The 20594-nt window shown below is 40.0% G+C and overlaps 1 protein-coding gene across 3 annotated transcripts in view; it reads right to left on the minus strand.

The window, feature by feature from the left end:
• The window catches only part of kiaa0586 (KIAA0586 ortholog), a 533649-nt gene that overhangs the window by 406667 nt on the left and 106388 nt on the right, over window positions 1-20594 (minus strand). For all 3 annotated transcript variants that reach the window (XM_060829108.1, XM_060829107.1, XM_060829109.1), the window contains exon 9: window positions 7322-7442. In XM_060829108.1, coding sequence (XP_060685091.1) covers window positions 7322-7442 — 121 coding nt within the window. The remainder of the gene's footprint in view (window positions 1-7321; window positions 7443-20594) is intronic.

Consider the following 20594-nt stretch of genomic DNA (forward strand, 5'->3'; position numbering starts at 1 on the left):
CACCTATATTCTCATCCAAATCATTGATACAAATAACAATCAACAGTGGACCCAGAACCAATCCTCAAAGCACACCACTGGTCACAGGACTCCACACTCTGTCTTCTACCATCAAGCCAATTTTGCATCCAATTAGTTCTCTCTTCCTGAATCCTACCTGACCTAATGTTCCTACGATGCGGGAATTTGTCGAAGACCTTACTAAAGAAGTAGGGAAAATCAGCCAGCAACTTCCTGTTTTTTTTTAAATCCTTAACTGTAGACTTGTAGATTTTTTATTTCACAGTAACTAAATATGGATAGATTAACTGCTAGTACTCCTGCAAAATCTACACTTATATTATCATTGAAACCTTTACAAATATAAACAGAACACACATCTGATAAACCAAAATGTTAACAGCAACATAATCTTTGCATACTCATGACTGAAGTTAATACAAAGTAAAATTAACTACAAATATCCATGTTATCAGCCTAATTGGTAATAGTTCCCAACTCCAGCTTATTGCACACAATTAGCCAAATACAAGATCATATGCAAAACTATCAAAAACAAGGCTGTACTCTCTAAAGTATACCTACAGCACTCTCTAAAGTATACCTAGAAATAATTCTCTTGGTTTTCATCATGAAATAATATCACCTAGTCACACAGACTCTCCCTCTTTATGGGCATTTAAACGGGCATTGGATAGGCATATGAAGGATAGTGGGCTCGTATCGGTTAGGTGGGCTTGGATCGGCGCAACATTGAGAGCCCAAGGACCTGTACTGCGCTGTATTTTTCTATGTTCTAGAATTGGTAAAGATCACAGGCTGGAGGTACATATTCACTGCTTAGCAGAATCTCAGAGCAGTTAACATATCAACCTCAACATTATAGTGAATTAAGTTAAAATATTTTGATCTTTTGGATTTTTCTAAACATCTTTCTATTTTAATATAACAAACAATACAAATGAGGTCTGTAGTAATCAGAGTTCCAGGCGTAAACTGATTCAGTTTTCTGCTGAAACATTCTTTACAGGAGGGGGGAAATGGACTTGCTAACATAGAAGGGTAGAAAACAAACTTTTAGACAGGTTCAAAACTCTGTATTCACCAGAACACACTGGATGTGCACTACTGAATTCACAATAGAGATTGTGGTGCTGGAAAAGCATAGCAGGTCTGGCAGCATCTGAGGAGCAGGAGAATCTACGTTTTGGGTATAAGCCCTTCATCAGGGCATTCCACTACTGAATTCACCACTGGTAATATTAAAACAAAACAGATAGGCTTTGCAGTGGTCATATGCAGTAAATTTTAACACATTCAAAACTTGGATAAGAATGAGAAAGTACAACAACTGACTAGTCTAATCCTGGAGTTGCACACTCCGCCAAAGACAGGGCAGGTAGTATTTGAGGGGTGAGACTCCAGACTCTGCATGCTCATTCCACCACTTGTGCTTGGCCTCCGCGTGCTCCACTCAATGATATGCAAAGTGGTTGGCACCTTTGCAGGGGCTTCTTCAATTTGTGCATTCTAGAGCAAATGATTTCCATATGTTGGTGAGAATATCATACAGGTCATTCTGCTATAATGCGCTTTCCACTAATGCAAATTCACTAATGTGACTGACGAATTGGGGACTCTGTTTCTAAAGGGCTAACTTTTAAAACATGTGTTGACTGTGAGGCTATTACATTGCCAACACTTTAAGCATTGTTTCTTAAGTGTGTTTTTTCTATCACAAGGGTTTGCACAAGAACATAACCATCGCGTTGTAGAAGAACGACCTGTATTCATTTAGGGAGGCTTTCAGAATGTCTTTGTAGCATTTCCTCTGCCATCCTAGTGATCTACTAGGATACTATTGCAGAGTTCAGAGTAGAGCATTTGTTTATGGAGTCTTGCACTGGCCCTATGGGCCATGTGGCCCATCCATTGCAGCTGATCATGCGTGAGCTGTGACTTGTTATTGCGAATAACGGCCTTGGAGAGGATACTCACATTGGTTTCCTATCCTTTTTGTGGACTTGTCGGAGTTTGAGAAGCAGCACTGGTGATAACTGTCAGGGACTTGAGGTGTTGGTGTACATGATCCATTTTTCTGATATCTGCATGAGAGTGGGTATCACAGTTGTTCTGCAAATCATGAGCTTGGTTTTGGACTTTGAACTCAGTTCCTTAGGCATCCTAGGCTACGTTGGCACCTTGGAGTCAATGCTGGATTTCACTGTCAACATGGGAAATGGTCATGTTATCCAGATCTTGCCTTGGACTTTGATGGTCTTTGGAGGTGGGGGGACGCATTCTCCCCTACACTTCAGTGAAGGCGTGGTTTACAGCTCAACCTCACTGGGCAGACATGCAGACGTAACCTACATACTGCAGGTTTGATGACTGTTGGGGTGATCTTGGTTCTGGCCTGGAGCACTGAAGGTAGAACAGTTTTCCGTTCATCCAGCCAGTTAGCTTCACTCCAGCTGGGAGCTTCATGAAGATGGAATGGAGTGTTGCAGGAAGGAAGTGGGAGAAGAGCATTGGTGCACTACACAGTCCTGGTAACACCAGGTCTGTGCTCATATTGGATCTGTGGTGCATCAATTGGTGAAGATGAAAGCTTGCATTTCATTGTGAAACAAGTAGAGATTGGTGATAAAGTTCTGCAGGCAGCTGAATTTGACGATGATACTCCAGAACTCCTCATAGTTGACAGAGATGGAGGTCTGTGTGAGATTGTGTACAGAGATTGGTTTTGTTGCCTGTGCTTTTCTTGATCTTCAGTGCATGACAAATCCATATCCATTGTGTCTCTCAATGTACTGAAACTACTTTGAGATTCGGGGAAGAGCTTTTCAGCCATTGGGAGGAAAGATTAGATTAGATCCGACTACATTCCCTTCGACCCAATAAGTCCACACCAACCCTCCGAAGAGTAACTCACCCAGATCCATTCCCCTATCCTATATTTACCTCTGACTAATGTACTTAACACAATGGGCAATTTAGCATGGCCAATTCACCTGACCTGCACATCTTTGGATTGTGGGAGGAAACCAAAGCACCCGGAGGAAACCTAAGCAGACACGGGGAGAATGTGCAAACTCCACACAGACAGTCGCCCACGGCAGGAATCAAACCTGGATGCCTGGTGCTGTGAGGCAGCAGTGCTAACCACTGAGCCACCGTGCCGCTCCAACAAAGAATGGAGGAAGATTCTCGCAATGACTTTGCCCATGGTGAATGGTAGGGAAATTCTCTATTTTGCACAGTTGGACCGGTCTCCTTTCCTGAAGATGGTCATAATTATGACATCTGTGGAATCTTGTAGCATGCTGAATTCCTTCCAAACAAGGGTGATGAGTTTGTAGATTCATGTCAAGAGTGTCTCTCCACCATATTTCAGTACTTTAGCATGGATTCCACTTGTTTTTTTTAAGCTCTCAGATGGTTTTTTTCAATTTCATGCAAGTTAGAGGTGCATTGAAAAGGCAAAGGGTCATCTGTTGCAGACTGTTCAGAGCACTTGAGTCAAATCATGTGTCTTGGTTGAAGAGGTCATTGAAATGCTCTTTCCACCAGGTGTTGACTGCCTGTCGGTCTCTGATGAGCAACTGTCTGTTTTGACCCTGAGTCCCTGGGTATTCAGATGGTAAATGGCTTCAATTGCACTGAAGTAATCAAGCATGTTGTGATCATCAGCAAGTTGCTGAGTGTCCTATGCTATTTCCACCCACCATATCTATTCTTTAGTTGTGATTCTTTGCTGCACCTCAGCTTTCATTTGCCTGTAGACTTGTTTCCTCTTGCCCAGTTAAACAGGACACAATTGACACAGGGTCTTGTGGTGGTGTCCCTATCTTTGGGCCAGATGATTCAGGTTCAAATCCCGTTTAACAGATAGGTATGTCATAACCTGCCTGAACAGGTTGATTAAAAGAATAGGACATCAAAGGTAAGCACTCTAAACTAAATGATTCCTTAACTTCTGGTCTATGTGGAATAATTTACCTATGCATTAAGATAACCAAATCTAATGAGTAACATTAAAACTCTTGTATTCAACCTTTTAAAATCAAACATAAAACTTGACAAACCACAGTAATTTGCATTTCTTTTGGTTAGGGAGAAAGGACTTATATTTATTTGCTGGTCATACTGAAAATCTTCTATGCTAAGTATTTAGCATCTTGTCTACTTTTGAAGTAACAGCACAGACCAAATGCACATCAACAAAACAGCTTTTACTCTGCCTTAACAATACACTAACCATAGAAGGACAGCAGTCACTACGTTAGTGAATTTTCTATTCCCAGCTGCAAGCGTCCTTATGACCAGACTGATGAGATTATCAATGTAGGTTCACTAATGCCAAATTATGGACAGTTTTATTAGGTGGGCCCATGCCCACTTAGCACTAGATTGTGGAAAATGACTTCACATAGAACATCTGCAGCCAACATTGTAAGTAAATATTCATCATCAGTTTGGCTGGGTTGCTTGCTGTTCCTTAAAAGACTAAATGAAGGAACTTAGTTTTGTTGTGAAGAGCTTTTGATTTTACTCAAACACTCAAAAGTCCTTCTAAAATAAAGTTTGCTCTGTAAAGATGATATAATTTTATTAGTCTTCATTTCTAGTAAAGCCATCGACATATGCAGTCATCTAAACATGCTTCTTTTGGACAAGACACTCCAACTGCACTCTGAAAGCTAAAAGGCACAATTTTCCAACCCTGCAAACTCTAACAGATAGGCTGCCAAAAATTTGTTAAGTTCAAACAAACTGTATCCCCAATTCAACAAATGTTTAGCAAGGATGTGGCCAAGAAATACCCCTGCTTCTGGCCTCTATCAGTGACTAATGGGATCTGAAAAACAACCAAAGCTTTATGTTACAGTTTCACAACATTCCACAAGGAAGGATAAATAGGCAGGGAGTAACATGACTGAAAAATAAGTAATAATGTTGAAAATGAAAATCCACAATCCCAAGTTTCATATCTTAAAATTGCGTTAACTGGTAGACAGCTTATAGCCATGTCAGTAAAATATATATGTTTGTGGTGCAGCATGATTTTGCAAGTTTAAACATAACACAAAACTCAGAAATGTGGGTAAACAACAACATAGTAACAGGCTTCAGAAGAACACAATCTGATGAATTAGGAGGCACATGACAGATTAAATTTAACACAAGTGTAAATTGCTGGTTTGTGAAGAAAAAAAGTAAAAGGAACATAAACAAAATGGTGTAACTTTCAAAGGACTGCAGAAAGAGACATAGATCTTTGCAGGTGGCAGGTTAAATTGAGACCACCATTAAAACACAGAGGAGTGTCATGTTTATTAATAGAAATATAGAATACAAAAACAAGGAAGTTCTGCTAAACATTTATAAAGCACTGGCTAGACTTCAACCAGAGTAGCATGCTCACTTATGAGCATCACACTTTAGGAAAGAACTCAAAGACTGAGAGAATGCACAGAAGAGATTTACTTGTATGGTACTAGAAATGAGGGACTTCAAATGTGTAGAAAGATCCAAAAATTTGGACATTTTTCCAATCAGTGCAAAGAGAGGCATGCAAAAGGCTCAATCACGAGAGTACACCAGACAAGACATAAACATGAGGAAATTACTTTTTATAAAGTGATTTGCTGCTTTCTGGAATACATTGCCTGAAATGGTAGCAGATTCAATAGTAATTTCCAGAAGGGAATTCAATACTTGATCAGAGAAGATAAAAAGGTGCTATGGGGACAAAACTAGAGCGGCGAACTAACTGAATAGGCCTTTTAAAGAACCACAGAGGTACAATATGCCGAATGGCCTCCTTTTATGCATTATTATTGTCATCCAATTCAACAACAAAACAAAATGTATGACACTGCATTTGGAAATACAGAATTTACATTTTGCAGTTACAATTATTGAAGATATTACATTACAAAGCAATGATTACAGTAACTGACTTCCTAACACATTAGTTTGTCTTTTAACTTCTAAACTTCATTTGATTAAAAGTGCATATTCCAAACATTAAAAACTACTTGCTTTATTCATTGGTAATACACGAAGCAACCATTTCATCATTTCAAAGTTGGAATGGATATACAGTTGATTGACTAACTAATGCCATAAAAAAAATCAGGATTACTCATACACTTTGCCATGTTGGAATAGGGAAAGGCAGTGTTTGTCTTTTTTTCCTTACAAGTTATTTTATTTGTGTAGCACAAACTAGCAAATACTCCAGCACGGATAATGGAGCGAGGTTCATACTAGCCATTCTTTACAATACGTGCCAAGCATAATTTTTCTGAACTTCTTCCAGCTGCATGAATAACAGACAATTTTGACCATTCGTACTAGAAGCTGCTGAATAGCAAAGGGGAAAAGTGAACACTCTTGATCTCCATGTTGGTTAAAAATTCTGCATTTTTCTGCCGTAACCCTTTATTTCTTCATAATGAACCCATTGTGCTTTCAGCTACAGCGTACTCTTTCACAAATATACTACCTAGAATACTTCAACAGCAAAAGTAAACCATTGTAATCTACAAAAACAATGCTGACATTCCAACATTTCAAATGATTCCAGTAAAAAGATAAACTTAGCACTGCATATCTCTAGAAATAATTAGGTATAATTATTAAGTAAAATATTTTAATGAACAGTTTCTTTTGCAAGGGTATTGAATAATAATGGATAAGTTGTTAAAGGTCAGAATTCAAATTACTGAAAGAGAAGTAAAGATTACTCAAATTTTATTTTTTTTTTAAAAAGTCTGTTTAACTATATTCTAAACCATATTTGAGACTACAGATTTGAAATCTCACTTTATGCCATCACCTTCATGGGTTAATTTTTAGCTTCCGCTAAGTACATGGAAAATAGCCAAGTGAAGAATCATGGGAGGTGAAAGCTTGCCAAATACAAACTGCCAGCATTAAGCAGTCCTGACAGCTATGCTTCTTATAAACTTGGCAGCAGTTCAAAGTGCTTTTTCAATTGAAATGCTGGAACCTTGCCATGTGCATACAGATTTGCTTTGCCTCTTCTCATAAGGAACTGATAAATGCTGTTACGGTAACCATAGAAACAGGATATCAGAATGGCCTTGTGATGTAGTTGCCTGTCTCTGATTTTGAAAAAAATACAGTTGAGTCCACCATGACTATGTGCTTGAATATCACATATATAATGTTAGAAAAGCTTCAAGTCAGACAACAGCAACAGCTTTGCAGCTAAAGGATGTATTTTCAGTTAATTCCTATTAAGGGAAAAAAGTACTGCTGCGTACGTGCATTTAAGTCTTTCTTTTACCTGGACTTATCTGGATGTCTGCCTGCAGTTGTCATAGCAACACTGGTCTTCTCTACAGTATCAATCCCACTTGCTGGAGTTTCCTGATTATTTAAAAGCTCATCAGAAAAATTCCGATTTCCTGCAGTGGAAGAGAAAAACAAAATTCCTGTAACCTGGCACAATTTACTGAGGAAAATTGTATGATTTTGTTTGTATGATTATCTGTAGATCTAGGTCAAGGCACTTGAGATGCCCTAAAATGAAACAAACCCTACCATTTGGTTTAAATTAGCAGCACTGGCTACATTAATTTGGAATGAAAATCAAAAAATATATATAACCTCTAATAAAACTAAACCCAATCTTAAGGTCATTCATTTGAACAAAAGTTGTGCTAAACCACATTAAATATACCTTCACTAACAATAAAGTGCACAATTAAAGAACAAACAACTATCCATTGTTCAAGACTTTATTTTTAAACACAAAGCTAGCAAAAAGTGAAGCATGCATAGAGTACTGCTTTCCTTGACCAAATCTCGATCACAGATAACAGTATAATTCTCTGCTGTCAATTCTTGAGCCTCAGCTTTAAAGTGACACCATTCAGCTTGGGGGAAGAAGTGTGCTTATAAAAAGGCTTTTTTTAAAAATAAAGTGTGCGCAACGTTTTTTCTGAAGTAACACCTAATATCCTATATGTTTAATTACATGCAGTATTAACTTGCACCATTTCAATTGCATTTCACCTCTAGGTGGCACTACGAGCATAGCTTAATACTACCTCATGTTACAAAGGAAGGACGTCAGTGCAGGATTGGCCGTTCAGCTCTTCAAGTCTGCTCCATCATTCAATAAGATCGTGGTTGACCCCGTCATGGTCTCAATTCCTCTTTCCACCATAACTTTCAACTCCCTTGTCTGCCATAAACGTATTCAACACTGCATTGACTACTTCTTTCTGGGGAAGAGAATTCCATGCGCTAACAATCTTCTGGCAGAGCACATTTCTCAGGCACAATCTGTTCAACGTTTCTTTGGAAGAGAAGCACTTCATTCCAGGAATGAGTCAACTCAACCTTCTCGGAATTGTTCTATCACAATTAAGAGAAGACCCCAAAGCAACAAGGAACTGGCATAGGTAGAGTATCGGCTAACTGGCAGAAGGTAAGTGTAGGGATAAACGGTTCTTTTTCAAAATGGCAGCCAGTGACGAGTGCAGTTCTGCAAAAATTGGGACCACAACTATTCATATTCTAAGTGAAGATTTGGATGAAGGAACTGAGTATATTGTTTGAAGATAACGTGAAGATGTGTGGAGAAGTAGGTAGCATTTAGGAAGTAGGGAGGCTGCAGAAGGACTCAGACAGGCTAGGATAGTGGGCAAAGTGACAGATAGAATACAATGTGGGAAGATGTGAGGTTATGAACTCTGGTAGGAAGAATAGAGGCATTGGCTATTTTCTAAATGGGGAAAGACTTCAGAAATCTGAAGCACAAAAGGATTTGGGAGCCCTAGTTCAGGTTCTCTGAAGGTTAACATTCAGGTTCAATTCGCAGTTAAGGCGGCAAATGCAATGATAGCATTCATTTCAAGAGGACAAGAACACCAAAGCAGAAATTACTGCTGACTTTGGTCAGACTGCATTTGGAATATTGTGAGCAGTTTTGGGCTCTATTGAACGAAGGATGTGCTGGTGTTGGAGGGGTCCAGAAGAGATTTATAAGAATGATCCCAGAGTTGAAGGCCTGTTATATAAACATGACAGCACAGTACAGGCCCTTCCGCCCTCAATGTTGTGCCAACCTGTGGAACCAATCTGAAGCCCATCTAACCTACACTATTCCATTCTCGTCCATATGCCTATTCAATGACCATGTAAATGTCCTTAAAGTTGGCAAGTCTACTACTGTTGCAGGCAGTGCATTCCTTACCTCCAATCCTCAGAGTAAATAAACCAACCTCTGACATCTGCTGGAAATCTATCACCCCTCAATTTAAAGCTATGTCCCCTCGTGCGAGCCATCGCCATCCAAGGAAAAAGGCTCTCACTGTCCAACCTATCTAATCCTCTGATTATCTTATATGTCTCAATTAAGTCGCCTCTCAACCATCTTCTCTCTAATGAAAACAACCTCAGGTCCCTAAGTCTTTCCTCATAAGACCTTCCCTCCATACCAGACAACATCCTAGTCAATCTCCTCTGAACCGCCTCCAAAGCTTTCACATCCTTCCTATAATGCGGTGACCAGAACTGTATGCAATACTCCAAGTGTGGCTGGACTAGAATTTTATACAGCTGCAACATGATCGCATGGTTCCAAACTGGTGGCAACTTTCAAGGATCCATGTTATATGGACACTGAAATCTCTCTGCTCATCTACCAAGAATCTTACCATTAGCCCAGTAATCTGCATTCCTGTTACTCCTTCCAAAGTGTATCACCGCACACTTTTCTGCATTAAACTCCATTTGCCACCTCTCAGCCCAGCTCTGCAGTTTATCTATATCTCTCTGTAACCTACAACATCCTTCGTCACTATCCACAGCTCTGCCGACCTTAGTGTCATCTGCAAATTTACTAACCCATCCTTTTATGCCCTCATCCAGGTCATTTATATAAATGACAAACAACAGTGGACCCAAAACAGATCCTTGCAGTACCCCATGAGTAACTGAACTCCAGAATGAATATTTCCCATCAACCACCACCCTCTCGTCTTCTTTCAGCCAGCCAATTTCTGATCCAAACCGCTAAATCACCCTCAATCCTATGCCTCTGTATTTTGTGCAATAACCTGCCATGGGGAATCTTATTAAATGCCTTATTGAAAACCACATAGACCATATCAACTGCTTTTCCCCCATCCACCTCTTTGTTCACCTTCTCAAAGAACTCAATAAGATTTGTGAGGCACGACCTACCTTTCACAAAACCATGTTGACTATCCCTAATCAACTTATTCATCTCTAGATGATTATAAATCCTCTCTCTTATGACCCTTTCCAACACTTTACCTATAACTGAAGTAAGGCTCACAGGTCTATAATTTCCAGGGTTGTCTCTACTCTCCTTCTTGAACAAGGAACAACATTTGAGTAAAGAACAAAGAAAATTTACAGCCCAGGAACAGGCCCTTTGGCCCTCCAAGCCTGATCCAATCCAAATGTACTGTCTAAACTTGTCGGTCAATTCCGAAGCATTTGAATCCCTCTGCTCCCCATTTTCTCATGCGCATCTTAAATGAACCTACCGTGCCTGCCTCTACCACTTCTGCTGGCAACGCATTCCAAACGCCCACCACCCTCTGTGTGAAGTACTTGCCGCGTGTATCCCCCTTAAACTTTCCATCTCTCACTTTGAAAGTATGACCCCTCGTTATTGAATCTTTCACCCTGGGAAAAAAGCTCATCTCTGTCCACCCTGTCTCTACCCTTCATGATTTTGTAAACCTCAGTCAGGTCCCCCCTCAATCTCCTTTTTTCTAGTGAAAATAAACCTAATCTACTCAACCTCTCTTCATAGCTAGCACCTTCCATACCAGGCAACATCCTCATAAACCTTCTCTACACCATCTCTGCAAAGCGTCCACATCCTTTAGGTAATGTGGCGACCAGAACTGTACACAGTATTTCAAATGCGACCGAATCAAAGTCTTGTACAATTTTAACATGACTTGCCAGCTCTTACACTCAATACCCCGTCCAATGAAGGCAAGCATACTATATGCCTTCTTGACCACTCTACCCCACCTGTGCAGCAATCTTTAGGATACATTGGAACTGCACTCCCAAATCTCTCTGCCCATTAACTTTTCCCAAGGCTTTTCCATTCATTGTATAATTCACTCTAGAATTAGACTTGCCTAAATGCATCACTTTACGTTTGTCTGGATTGAAAGCCATCTGCCACTTTTCTGCCCAACTCTCCAGTCTACCTATACCCTCCTGTATTCTCTGACAGTCCCTTCAGCTTTCTGCTACTCCACCAATCTTCGTGTCATCTGCAAACTTGCTGATCATACCAACATTGCCCTCTTCTAGATCATTTATGTATATTACAAACAACAGTGGCCCCAATACTGACCCCTGTGGAACACCACTGGTCACCTTTCTCCATTTCAAGAAACTCCCTTCAACTACTACTACTCTGTCTCCTGTTGCTCAACCAGTTCCTTATCCACCTTGCTAGAACACCCCCTGTACACCATGTGACTTCACTTTCTCCATTAGTCTACAATGGGGAACCTTACCAAATGCCTTACTAAAGTCCATGTATATTACATCAACAGCCCTTCCTTCATCTAACAACTTGGTCACTTCGAAGAACTCTATCAAGTTGGTACGGCATGATCTCCCCCGCACAAAACCATGTTTCCTATCACTGATAAGCTCATTCTTTTCTCAATATAAATAGATCCTATCTCTCAGTACCCTCTCCAGCAACTTCCCCACCACCGATGTCAGGCTCACTGGTCTATAGTTACCCGGAATATCCCTACTATCCTTCTTGTACAGGGGGACAACATGAGCAACCTTCCAGTCCTCCGTTACCTCACCTGTATTTAAGGATCCCACAAAGATATCTGACAGGGTCCCAGCTATTTTCTCTCTTGCCTCCCTCAGCAACCTGGGATAGATTCCATCCGGTCCTGGGGATCTGTCCACTTTAATAACCACTAGCATACCCAACACATCTTCCCTACTTATGCCAACGTGATCTAGACTAATCAAACTTCCATCTCTAATCTCAAGATTCATCATGTTCCTCTTCTCAGTGAACACTGACACAAAGTAATCATTCAGAATCTCACTCATTCACTCCGGTTCGGCACACAGCCTTCCTTCATTATCTTTTAGTGGACCAATCCTTTCTCTAGTTACCCTCTTGCCTTTTATATTAGAATAAAATGCTTTGGGATTTTCCTTAATTCTGCTAATTTCATAACCCCTTTTAACCCACTTGATTCCTTGTTTAAAACTTGTCCTACTCTTCTGATATTCCTCCAGGATCCGATCTGTTCTGAGCTGCCTATACCTTATGTACGCTTCCCTTTTCCTCTTGGCAAGTCGTACAATTTCTCTTGTCATCCACTGTTGACGCATCTTGCCCTTCTTATCCCCCAGTCTTCTGGCACTATTCCTTTAAACAATGACGACAAAGATGAAAGCCAAAGGCTCGGCAATCTCCCATCTGGCTTCCCACAGAGTCCTAGGATAAATCCCATCAAGCCCAGAGGACTTATCTATTTTTACACTTTGCAGAATTGCTAACACCTCCTTCCTTATCAACCCCAATCCCATCCAGTCTAGTAGCCTGTATCTGAGTATTCTCCTTGACCACATTGTCTTTTTCTAGTGTGAATACTGATGATAAGTATTCATTTTCACTCACTCAACACACAACTTCCCACAACTATGCTTGATTGGCCCTAATTTTACTCTAGTCATTCTTTCATTCCTGATATAGCTATAGAAAGCCTTAGGGTTTTCCTTGATCCTATCCGCCAATGACTTCTCATGACTCCTCCTGGCTCTTCTTAGCTCTTTCTTCAGGTCTTTCCTGGCAATCTTGTAACTCTCAAGAGCCCAAACTGAGCCATCACATCTCATCCTAACATAAGCATTCTTCTTCCTCTTGACAAGAGATTTAACTTCCTTTGTAAACCATAGCTCCCGCGATCAACAATTTCTTCTCTGCCTGACCGGTACATATTTATCAAGGGCACACAGTAGCTGGTCCTTGAATAAGCTCCACATTTCAATCGTGCCCATCACCTGCAGTTTCCTTCCCCATCCTATGCATCCTAAATCTTGTCTAATCGCATCATAATTGCTTTTCCTCCAGCTACAACTCTTACACTGCGATATATACCAATCCCTTTCTATCACTAAAGTAAACCTAACCAAATTGTGGTCACTATCACCAAAGTGCTCACCTACCCCCAAATCTAACATCTGATCGGGTTCATTACCAAGTACCAAATCCAATGTGGCCTCGTCCCCAGTTGGGGTCATCTGGTGAGGACTCTGGGTCTGTACTCAGTGGAATTTGGAAGTTGGGGGGGAAATCTTATTGAAACTTACAGAATATTGAGAGGCCAAGATAGAGTGGATGTAGAGAAAATGTTTCCACAAGTAGGAGACACGAGGCACAGCCTCAAAGTGAAGGAACTACTACCCTTTAGAACCGAGATGAGGAGGTATTTCTTCAGCCAGAGCATGATAGATTTACGGAACTCATTGCTGCAGAGGGTTGCGGAGGCCAAGTCATTAAGTTAGGACAGGGATAGATTGCTTCCCAATTGGAAAGGGATCATGGGTTACAGGAAGAAGGCAGGAGAAGGCAGGTTGAGACACATATCAGCCATGACTGGATGTCAGAGCTGTCTTAATAGGCCAAATGGTCTAATTCTGCATCAATATCCAATAGTTTAATGGTAATTAGACCCTTTTTCATATAAGGAAACCAAAACAGTACACAGCATTCCAGATGTAGTCACAACAAAGTCTGTGCAGCTCCAACAAAACTTAACTATTCTTATTCTATTCCCCTTGCAATAAACATTAACATTCCATTTGCCTTCCCAATCATCTGGATACTAATATTGCGTGATTCATGTACTAGAACGCCCAGATCTTTGTGTCACCAATTTCTGCAAACTTTCTCCAATTTTAATAGTATATTGCTTTTCTCTTTTTTCTGCAAAAGTGGACAAGTTCACATTTTGCCACATTATAGTACATCTACCAAAATCTGCCCACTCGCCGAAACTCCCTATTTTGCTTCAAAGTCACTCCGCCTCATCTTGCCAACTTACTTTTTCATGTCATTTGTTTTCTTCAACAAATTTAATTGCATACATTTGCTCTTCCATCCAAGTCATTGATATAGATTGTAAACAGGATAGATCTATGTGGCAAGGAGAAAGTGAAGACTTTTGAAGCTGAGATCAGAGTCGAAAAGTGTGGAGCTGGAACAGCACAGCAGGTTAGGCAGCGTCCGAGGAGCAGAAGAATCGACGTTTCGGGCAAAAGCCCTGTGGCACTCTACTAGTTGCAAATTGCCAACCAAAAATGTATGTATTTATCACGACTACTTTGCTTTTCTGTTAACCAACCGATCCTTTATTATCCATGCTCAAGTGTTTTTCCCCACCACTCCACCACAACCACTATATGCTTAATCTTATGTTGTAACCTTTCACATGACATCTTATCAAATGCATTCTGGAAATCCAAGTACATTATTTCCAAGTTCCCTTTTATCAACTTTGTTTCTCACTTCCTCACAACTCGAATAGATTAGTTTGAGTTTTCTTTTCATAAAGCAACACTGATTCTGCCTGATCACATTACAATTTTTCTAGTGGTTAGCACTGCTGCCTTACAGCACCAGGGTCCCAGGTTCGATTCCAGTCTCAGGTGACTGTCCGTGTGGAGTTTGGACACTCTTAATGCATCTTCGTGGGTTTCCACCGGGTGCTCCGGTTTCCTCCCACAGTCCAAAGATGTGCACGTTAGGTGAATTCACCATGTTAAATTGCCCATATTGTTAGGTACATTAGTGAGGGGGAAATGGGTCTGGGTGGGTTACTCTTCAAAGGGTTGGTGTGGACTGGTTGGGCCGAAGGGCCTGTTTCCACACTCTAGGAAATCTAGCAATCTACTATAACTTCCCTAATAATGTATTCTAGTAATTTCCCTCTGAAGATGTTATGATTAGTTGCCTATAAGCTTCTGATTTCTGTCTCCCTCTTTTCTTGAATCAAGGTGTTACATTAACTATCTTTCCATCCTTCTCAAATCCATGTTAGAACTGGTAGGAAGATGAAATCAAATTGAAGGACAAAATTAGAGGTGGGAAAGCAAAGAAATAAACCAAAGATCCTAAGCAGCAGCTTGACAAGAAAAAATAGAGAATGTGGAAAAGCCTAGGATTATATTCAACAAAAAAATTCAGATCGAACTAATGGCACCGACATCCTCCACCAACATCCTTGTTCTGACAATTGTCTCTCCAGTACTGAGCAGCTTTTCAAGAACTGGCCTCACTGAACAGCTTTGAGAGGAAGTGGTTGCCCTTCTAAATGGAATCGCGATATAGCACTTACTTCCTGCAGAGTAGATTTAGCAACTGCCACATCCCAAATGAGCAATCATCCTCACATATCATGCAATTTTCACTTTGACCTCTCTTCTACGATAATACTTCTTAGTCTTATTAAACTGTCACCTCTAAAATGATGGGCCTGAATACGATCACTAACTCTGACTACCCATTGGTAGCATTGCAGATGATCAACTGGCAAAAACATTAAAATCTCAACTTCTTTCAGGAAACCATACTGCACTGTGGAAAATGAATATCAAAGTAAAATCTCTACCAACATTTTAAAGAAGCATTTCAAATATGGCTTTACATTTGCACTGTGGATTACTGAGACTCCTTTGTACATGCCATCTGTGTAACCTAAACAGAAAAGCAAAATACTGTGAATACAGGAAATAAATAGCAAAAATACCCAGCAAGTCAGGCAGTATCAGTGGAGAATAATAGAAATAATGTTTCATTCAGTGACCTTTCAACAGAACATACCCCATTAAGATTGTGATGCCAGACCTACTTAATGTTTCCAACATTTTCTCATTTAATTTCTGCGACAAAAACCATAATGTGCAGCTGTTACATTTAAAAGTACTTTCGGCTCCAGTTAGAATACAATAGCTGTTGAACTTATATAGCTCCACACAGTGGTAGAACAATTATGTTGCTATCAAAATTGACTTGTCATAATCCACTTTAACTCAAAGTCTGTCAATATGTTTAAATACTCCACTGCCCCAGTCACCTTTTTTTTAAATTATACACTCTCCTTATAATTTTGCTCCGTAAGAAAATGTCCCAGGTCTGTTTTTGTTTTCCTTATTTGACAATTTTGACAGTGTTTAAAAGCACATAACAATTAAAACTTGAGAAAAACTAAATCTGTACACAAAGTCAAAAATCTGTACACAGAGTTTGAAAGGTAAAGAGACATGCATCTTCCTTATTCACATATGGAAAGAATGTATTATTTTAAATTTATAAGAATGTCATGACCAAAAGTCACATTTGAAGCACTCAATTTATAGTGCTTTCATTTTACATAGAAATGTACTGTATTTCTAAGTATTAGTAAAACTTGAAATAGAAACATTGCTCACTTCTGCCTGAAGGCAAACAGAAATGCATAGGATGTGAATTTATGCTCATCTCTTTCCCAGATGACATGGAGAATAAATGCACTAGAAAGCAAAATTAACACCACTACAGAGAAAAAGATAAAGACAGATAACCAGAACTAAATTACCGGGTTAAGTTTCTTTTGTAAAGAAGAAAATGTTTAATTTTTAAAATTACAAAAATAATACAAGAGTATTCCACTTTACAATATAAAATTAAATCAATAAAAAAAGGAAAAAACCCAACTAATAATCTATTCTACAAACAACCAAAACATAAAATAGGATATCAAACATTACTAACAATGAACAACAAAGTAATTAAATAACTAGCTGCATGCTCAAAATACATTTACATCAAGTCATAATAGAACCCATATTTACACAGGATTCCTCCTCCCAGGGACCCCTGAACCAGCCAGTACCATGACCACAGTTAAACAAAAGCCCTGGACAATATGGCTGAAATATGTATGTCGAGATAGTTCAAAAAGGGCTGTCATGTTTTATAAAATAATTCCGTTTATTTGGTGCACCATATTCGTGAGGGAGTCAAGGGGGTATATTCCATGAATACCCTGTGCCAGTTTGAAAGTCCTGGGGAGCCCTTGGATATCCAATTCACTAAAATATTTTTCCTCGCACAAAAGGAGAGGATAGAAAATAATTTCTTCCCGTATACATCCAGGGAGGGAAAATTTGGACAGCCCCAAAGTAGGGACATTGGATCCGGTCTAATCTCCTTATCCAAAATCTCTGTCAAGGCATTCGCTACTCTATCCCAATACCTACAGATCTTATGGCATGTCCATACACAATGCGTGAGAGCACCAACTTCTATTTTACATTTAGGACACATTAGGGATGCTCCTGCCTTGAATTTTGCGAGTCGTTCAGGTGCCATGTGAGCCCTGTGAAGTATCTTTAATTAAGTAGCCTGAGTTACATTTTCCCAGAGGTCCTCCCACATTTCTAAAGAGATTTTCAACCCGAATTCTTGATTCCAGGTTTTATATAGTCGTTCCACGTCCTTCGAGATCATCGGCTATAGCACTCTCCTTTTCCTATCCGGTTTGTAAGTGTGGTCTTGTTTTGGATAAAGTCTTATATTTAAAAATACCAAAAGAGATCCTTGTTAGGCAAACTTCTGGTGCAGCTACTCAAACGACATCATAACCTCCCCACTAAATATATCTACCAAGCAGGAGATACCTCTGGACTCCCAAGTTTTAAATGTAGCATCTGTCAACCCTGGCTGAAATCCCAGTGTTCCCATTATAGGGGTATAAGGGGAGGTTTTTTTTGCAGATTACCCTCATCTTGTCACATTGTCCTCCAGGAATTTTACAATAATCCATAATAGCTCTCATCTTGTCCATGAATAATCGATTGATGAGGGGACATTTTGTTTGGGAGGTCTCAATATCTAACCAGATTGATTGTGGGTCACAAGAGAACTAATCAACTACATAAGATAATAAGGAGCTCAATTGATACCTCCTGAAATCTGGAAAGTCCAGTCCTCTCCTTCCTTTTGGGAGCTGCAGCTTTTCTAATTTGATAACAGACCATATATGATTCCAAATAAAGGAGCCAAGCCAGCCGTAAAGCTTACGCAACGCCTGTCTTGGCAGCATCAAGGGGAGCATTCTCATAGGATATAAAAGACGAGGTAGAATATTCATCTTAACTCAGGCTACTCTGCCTAGCCGGGATATTGGGAGATCTCCCCAGCGTTGAAGGTCCTGCCTTATTTTCTCTAATAAGTGTACATAATTGGCTTTATACAGCTGACCAAATATTGGTGTGATAAAAATACCTAAGTACAAAAAACCTTCTAGTGACCACCGAAAGGGAAAGCAAGATCCGTCCGGTAAATTAGGTATACTGGCAAGGCCTCCCACCAGTATGGCATCCGATTTCATAAAATTATTTTGTAACCTGAGAAAATACCGAATAAATTGACCACTTGAATTAGACGAGGCACGGATGTCAAAGGATTACTGAAGAAAAGGAGGACATCATCCGCACAGAGAGTAATTTTGTGCTTGCCCGATTCAACCCTCGGAGCCGTTATATTAGGGTCAGTTCATATAGCTTCCGCTAGTGGTACAATTACTAGCATAAATAGTAATGGTGAAAGAGGACATCCCTGATGACAGCCCCTGTCAATGCTAAAGCTATTCGAACTTAAACCATTGGTGATCACCGCTGCTTTGGGATCGTTAGATAATACTGAAACCCATTTAGTAAAGACCTCTCCAACACCGAACCTTTCCAATGTATAAAAAAAGATATGGCCATTCTACCGAATCAAATGCCTTCTCTGCATCTAGGGAGTCAACTGATCCCAGTATTGTTCCCTGATGACAGGTTTATATTATATTTAAGACCCTTCTAATGTTATTAGTTGACATGCGACCCTTTATAAAACCCATCTGGTCCTCTTTTATAATGAATGGTAAAACCCTCTCCAGTCTTAATGCTGACATTTTTGAAAGAATTTTAAAATCCACATTTAACAAGGATATGAGTCTAAATGAAGAGCAATCTTCTGGGGCCTTTCCCTTCTTAAGGATGAGAGAAATATTTGCTTCTATAAACAAAGGCAGGAGGCAGCCCTGACTGTGAGTAATTGTACATATTTATGAGTGGCCCGGCCAGTTGCCCTACAAATTCTTTGTCGAACTCAACCTGGAATCCATCTGACCCAGGCACTTTGCCATTCTGAAGCTGCCTAACCGCGTCCTGTACTTCCTGGGTTGTCAAGGGGGCATTCAAGATCAACACCTGCTCCGAGATTAAGCCTGGAAGGGCCAAATTTTTAAAGAGGGACTCCATCTTCCCAGTTCTATCCTCACAGTCCTGCGACTTATACAATTCAGAATAGAACTTTCTAAAGGCTGCATTGATCTTTTTACGATCACAAGTCAGGGTACCAGCACTTTCTGTAATGGATGTAATGGCTTGGGAGCCTTTTTCTTTTGGCAAGGTACGCTAGATATCTGCCAGGCTTGTCACCATATTCAAATAATCTGCTTTGTGAATAATATTCGCCTCTTTGTTTTTGGGTAAGTGCGGTATTCAAGACTGCCCTAAGGGCTGTGATCCTTTGCAGCTTACTAATGGAGGACCTATCAACAAACGCAATTTCAGCTGCCTTCAAGTGAGTCTCAAGCAGGTGTTGTTGCTCTCCCTTTTGTCTTTTCCAGGGCGCAGAATAGGAGATGACCAAGCCTCGAGCATACGCCTTAGTGGTCTCCCACAGCATCGAAGGGTTACGAGCTGTACCTGAGTTTATATCCCAGGACATTTTGAATTCCTGCAAAAAATACTTGACAAATTTGCTCTCCTTCAAGAAGATAGAATCCATGCGCCAATATCGGAGGCCCATCCCATCATCCGGTAGTCTTAACTTTCATATATACTGCAGCATGATCAGAAATAGTTGTATTATCTATTTTACAGACGGTATCAAATTAATAGGGTCGAGAGAGCAAAAAACATATCAATTCTGGTATGGCACTTGTGTAGGTTAGAGTAGAAAGTAAAGTCTCTACCTTGGGGATGAAAACACCTCCACACATCTTCTAGTCCTAGCTCCTTGTTCAGATCCGCCAGTTGTCTAGATCTCAGAGATATATCCGTAGTCCACCTAGGTCTACTATCCATCTCTGGGTCAATAATACAGTTAAAATTTCCTCCTATAATTATATGGCAGGCCCCAAAAGCCATCAACTTAGAGAATGCTTCCATTACAAATTTAAAAGGGTGTGCCAGGGGACAATAAAGATTCAAAGTTCCGTATTCCTCTCTGTGTATTTGGGCTTTGATCAATATATACTCATCTTTTATTTGGCTTAACATTTGGAAAGGAAGATTCTTCCAATAAGAATGGCTACTCCCTGACTTTTTGAGATGAAAGTTGAAAAGAACGCCTGACCAAACCCACCCTGTTGTAGCTTTGAATGGTCTTTATCAAGTAGATGTGCCTCCTGTAAGAGAGCTACATCAACCCTTTCTTTTTTACGACCTGATAATATCTTTTTCCTTTTGATTGGCGA

The sequence above is a fragment of the Hemiscyllium ocellatum genome, chromosome 8 (assembly GCF_020745735.1).
Source record: "Hemiscyllium ocellatum isolate sHemOce1 chromosome 8, sHemOce1.pat.X.cur, whole genome shotgun sequence".
Lineage (NCBI taxonomy): Eukaryota > Metazoa > Chordata > Chondrichthyes > Orectolobiformes > Hemiscylliidae > Hemiscyllium > Hemiscyllium ocellatum.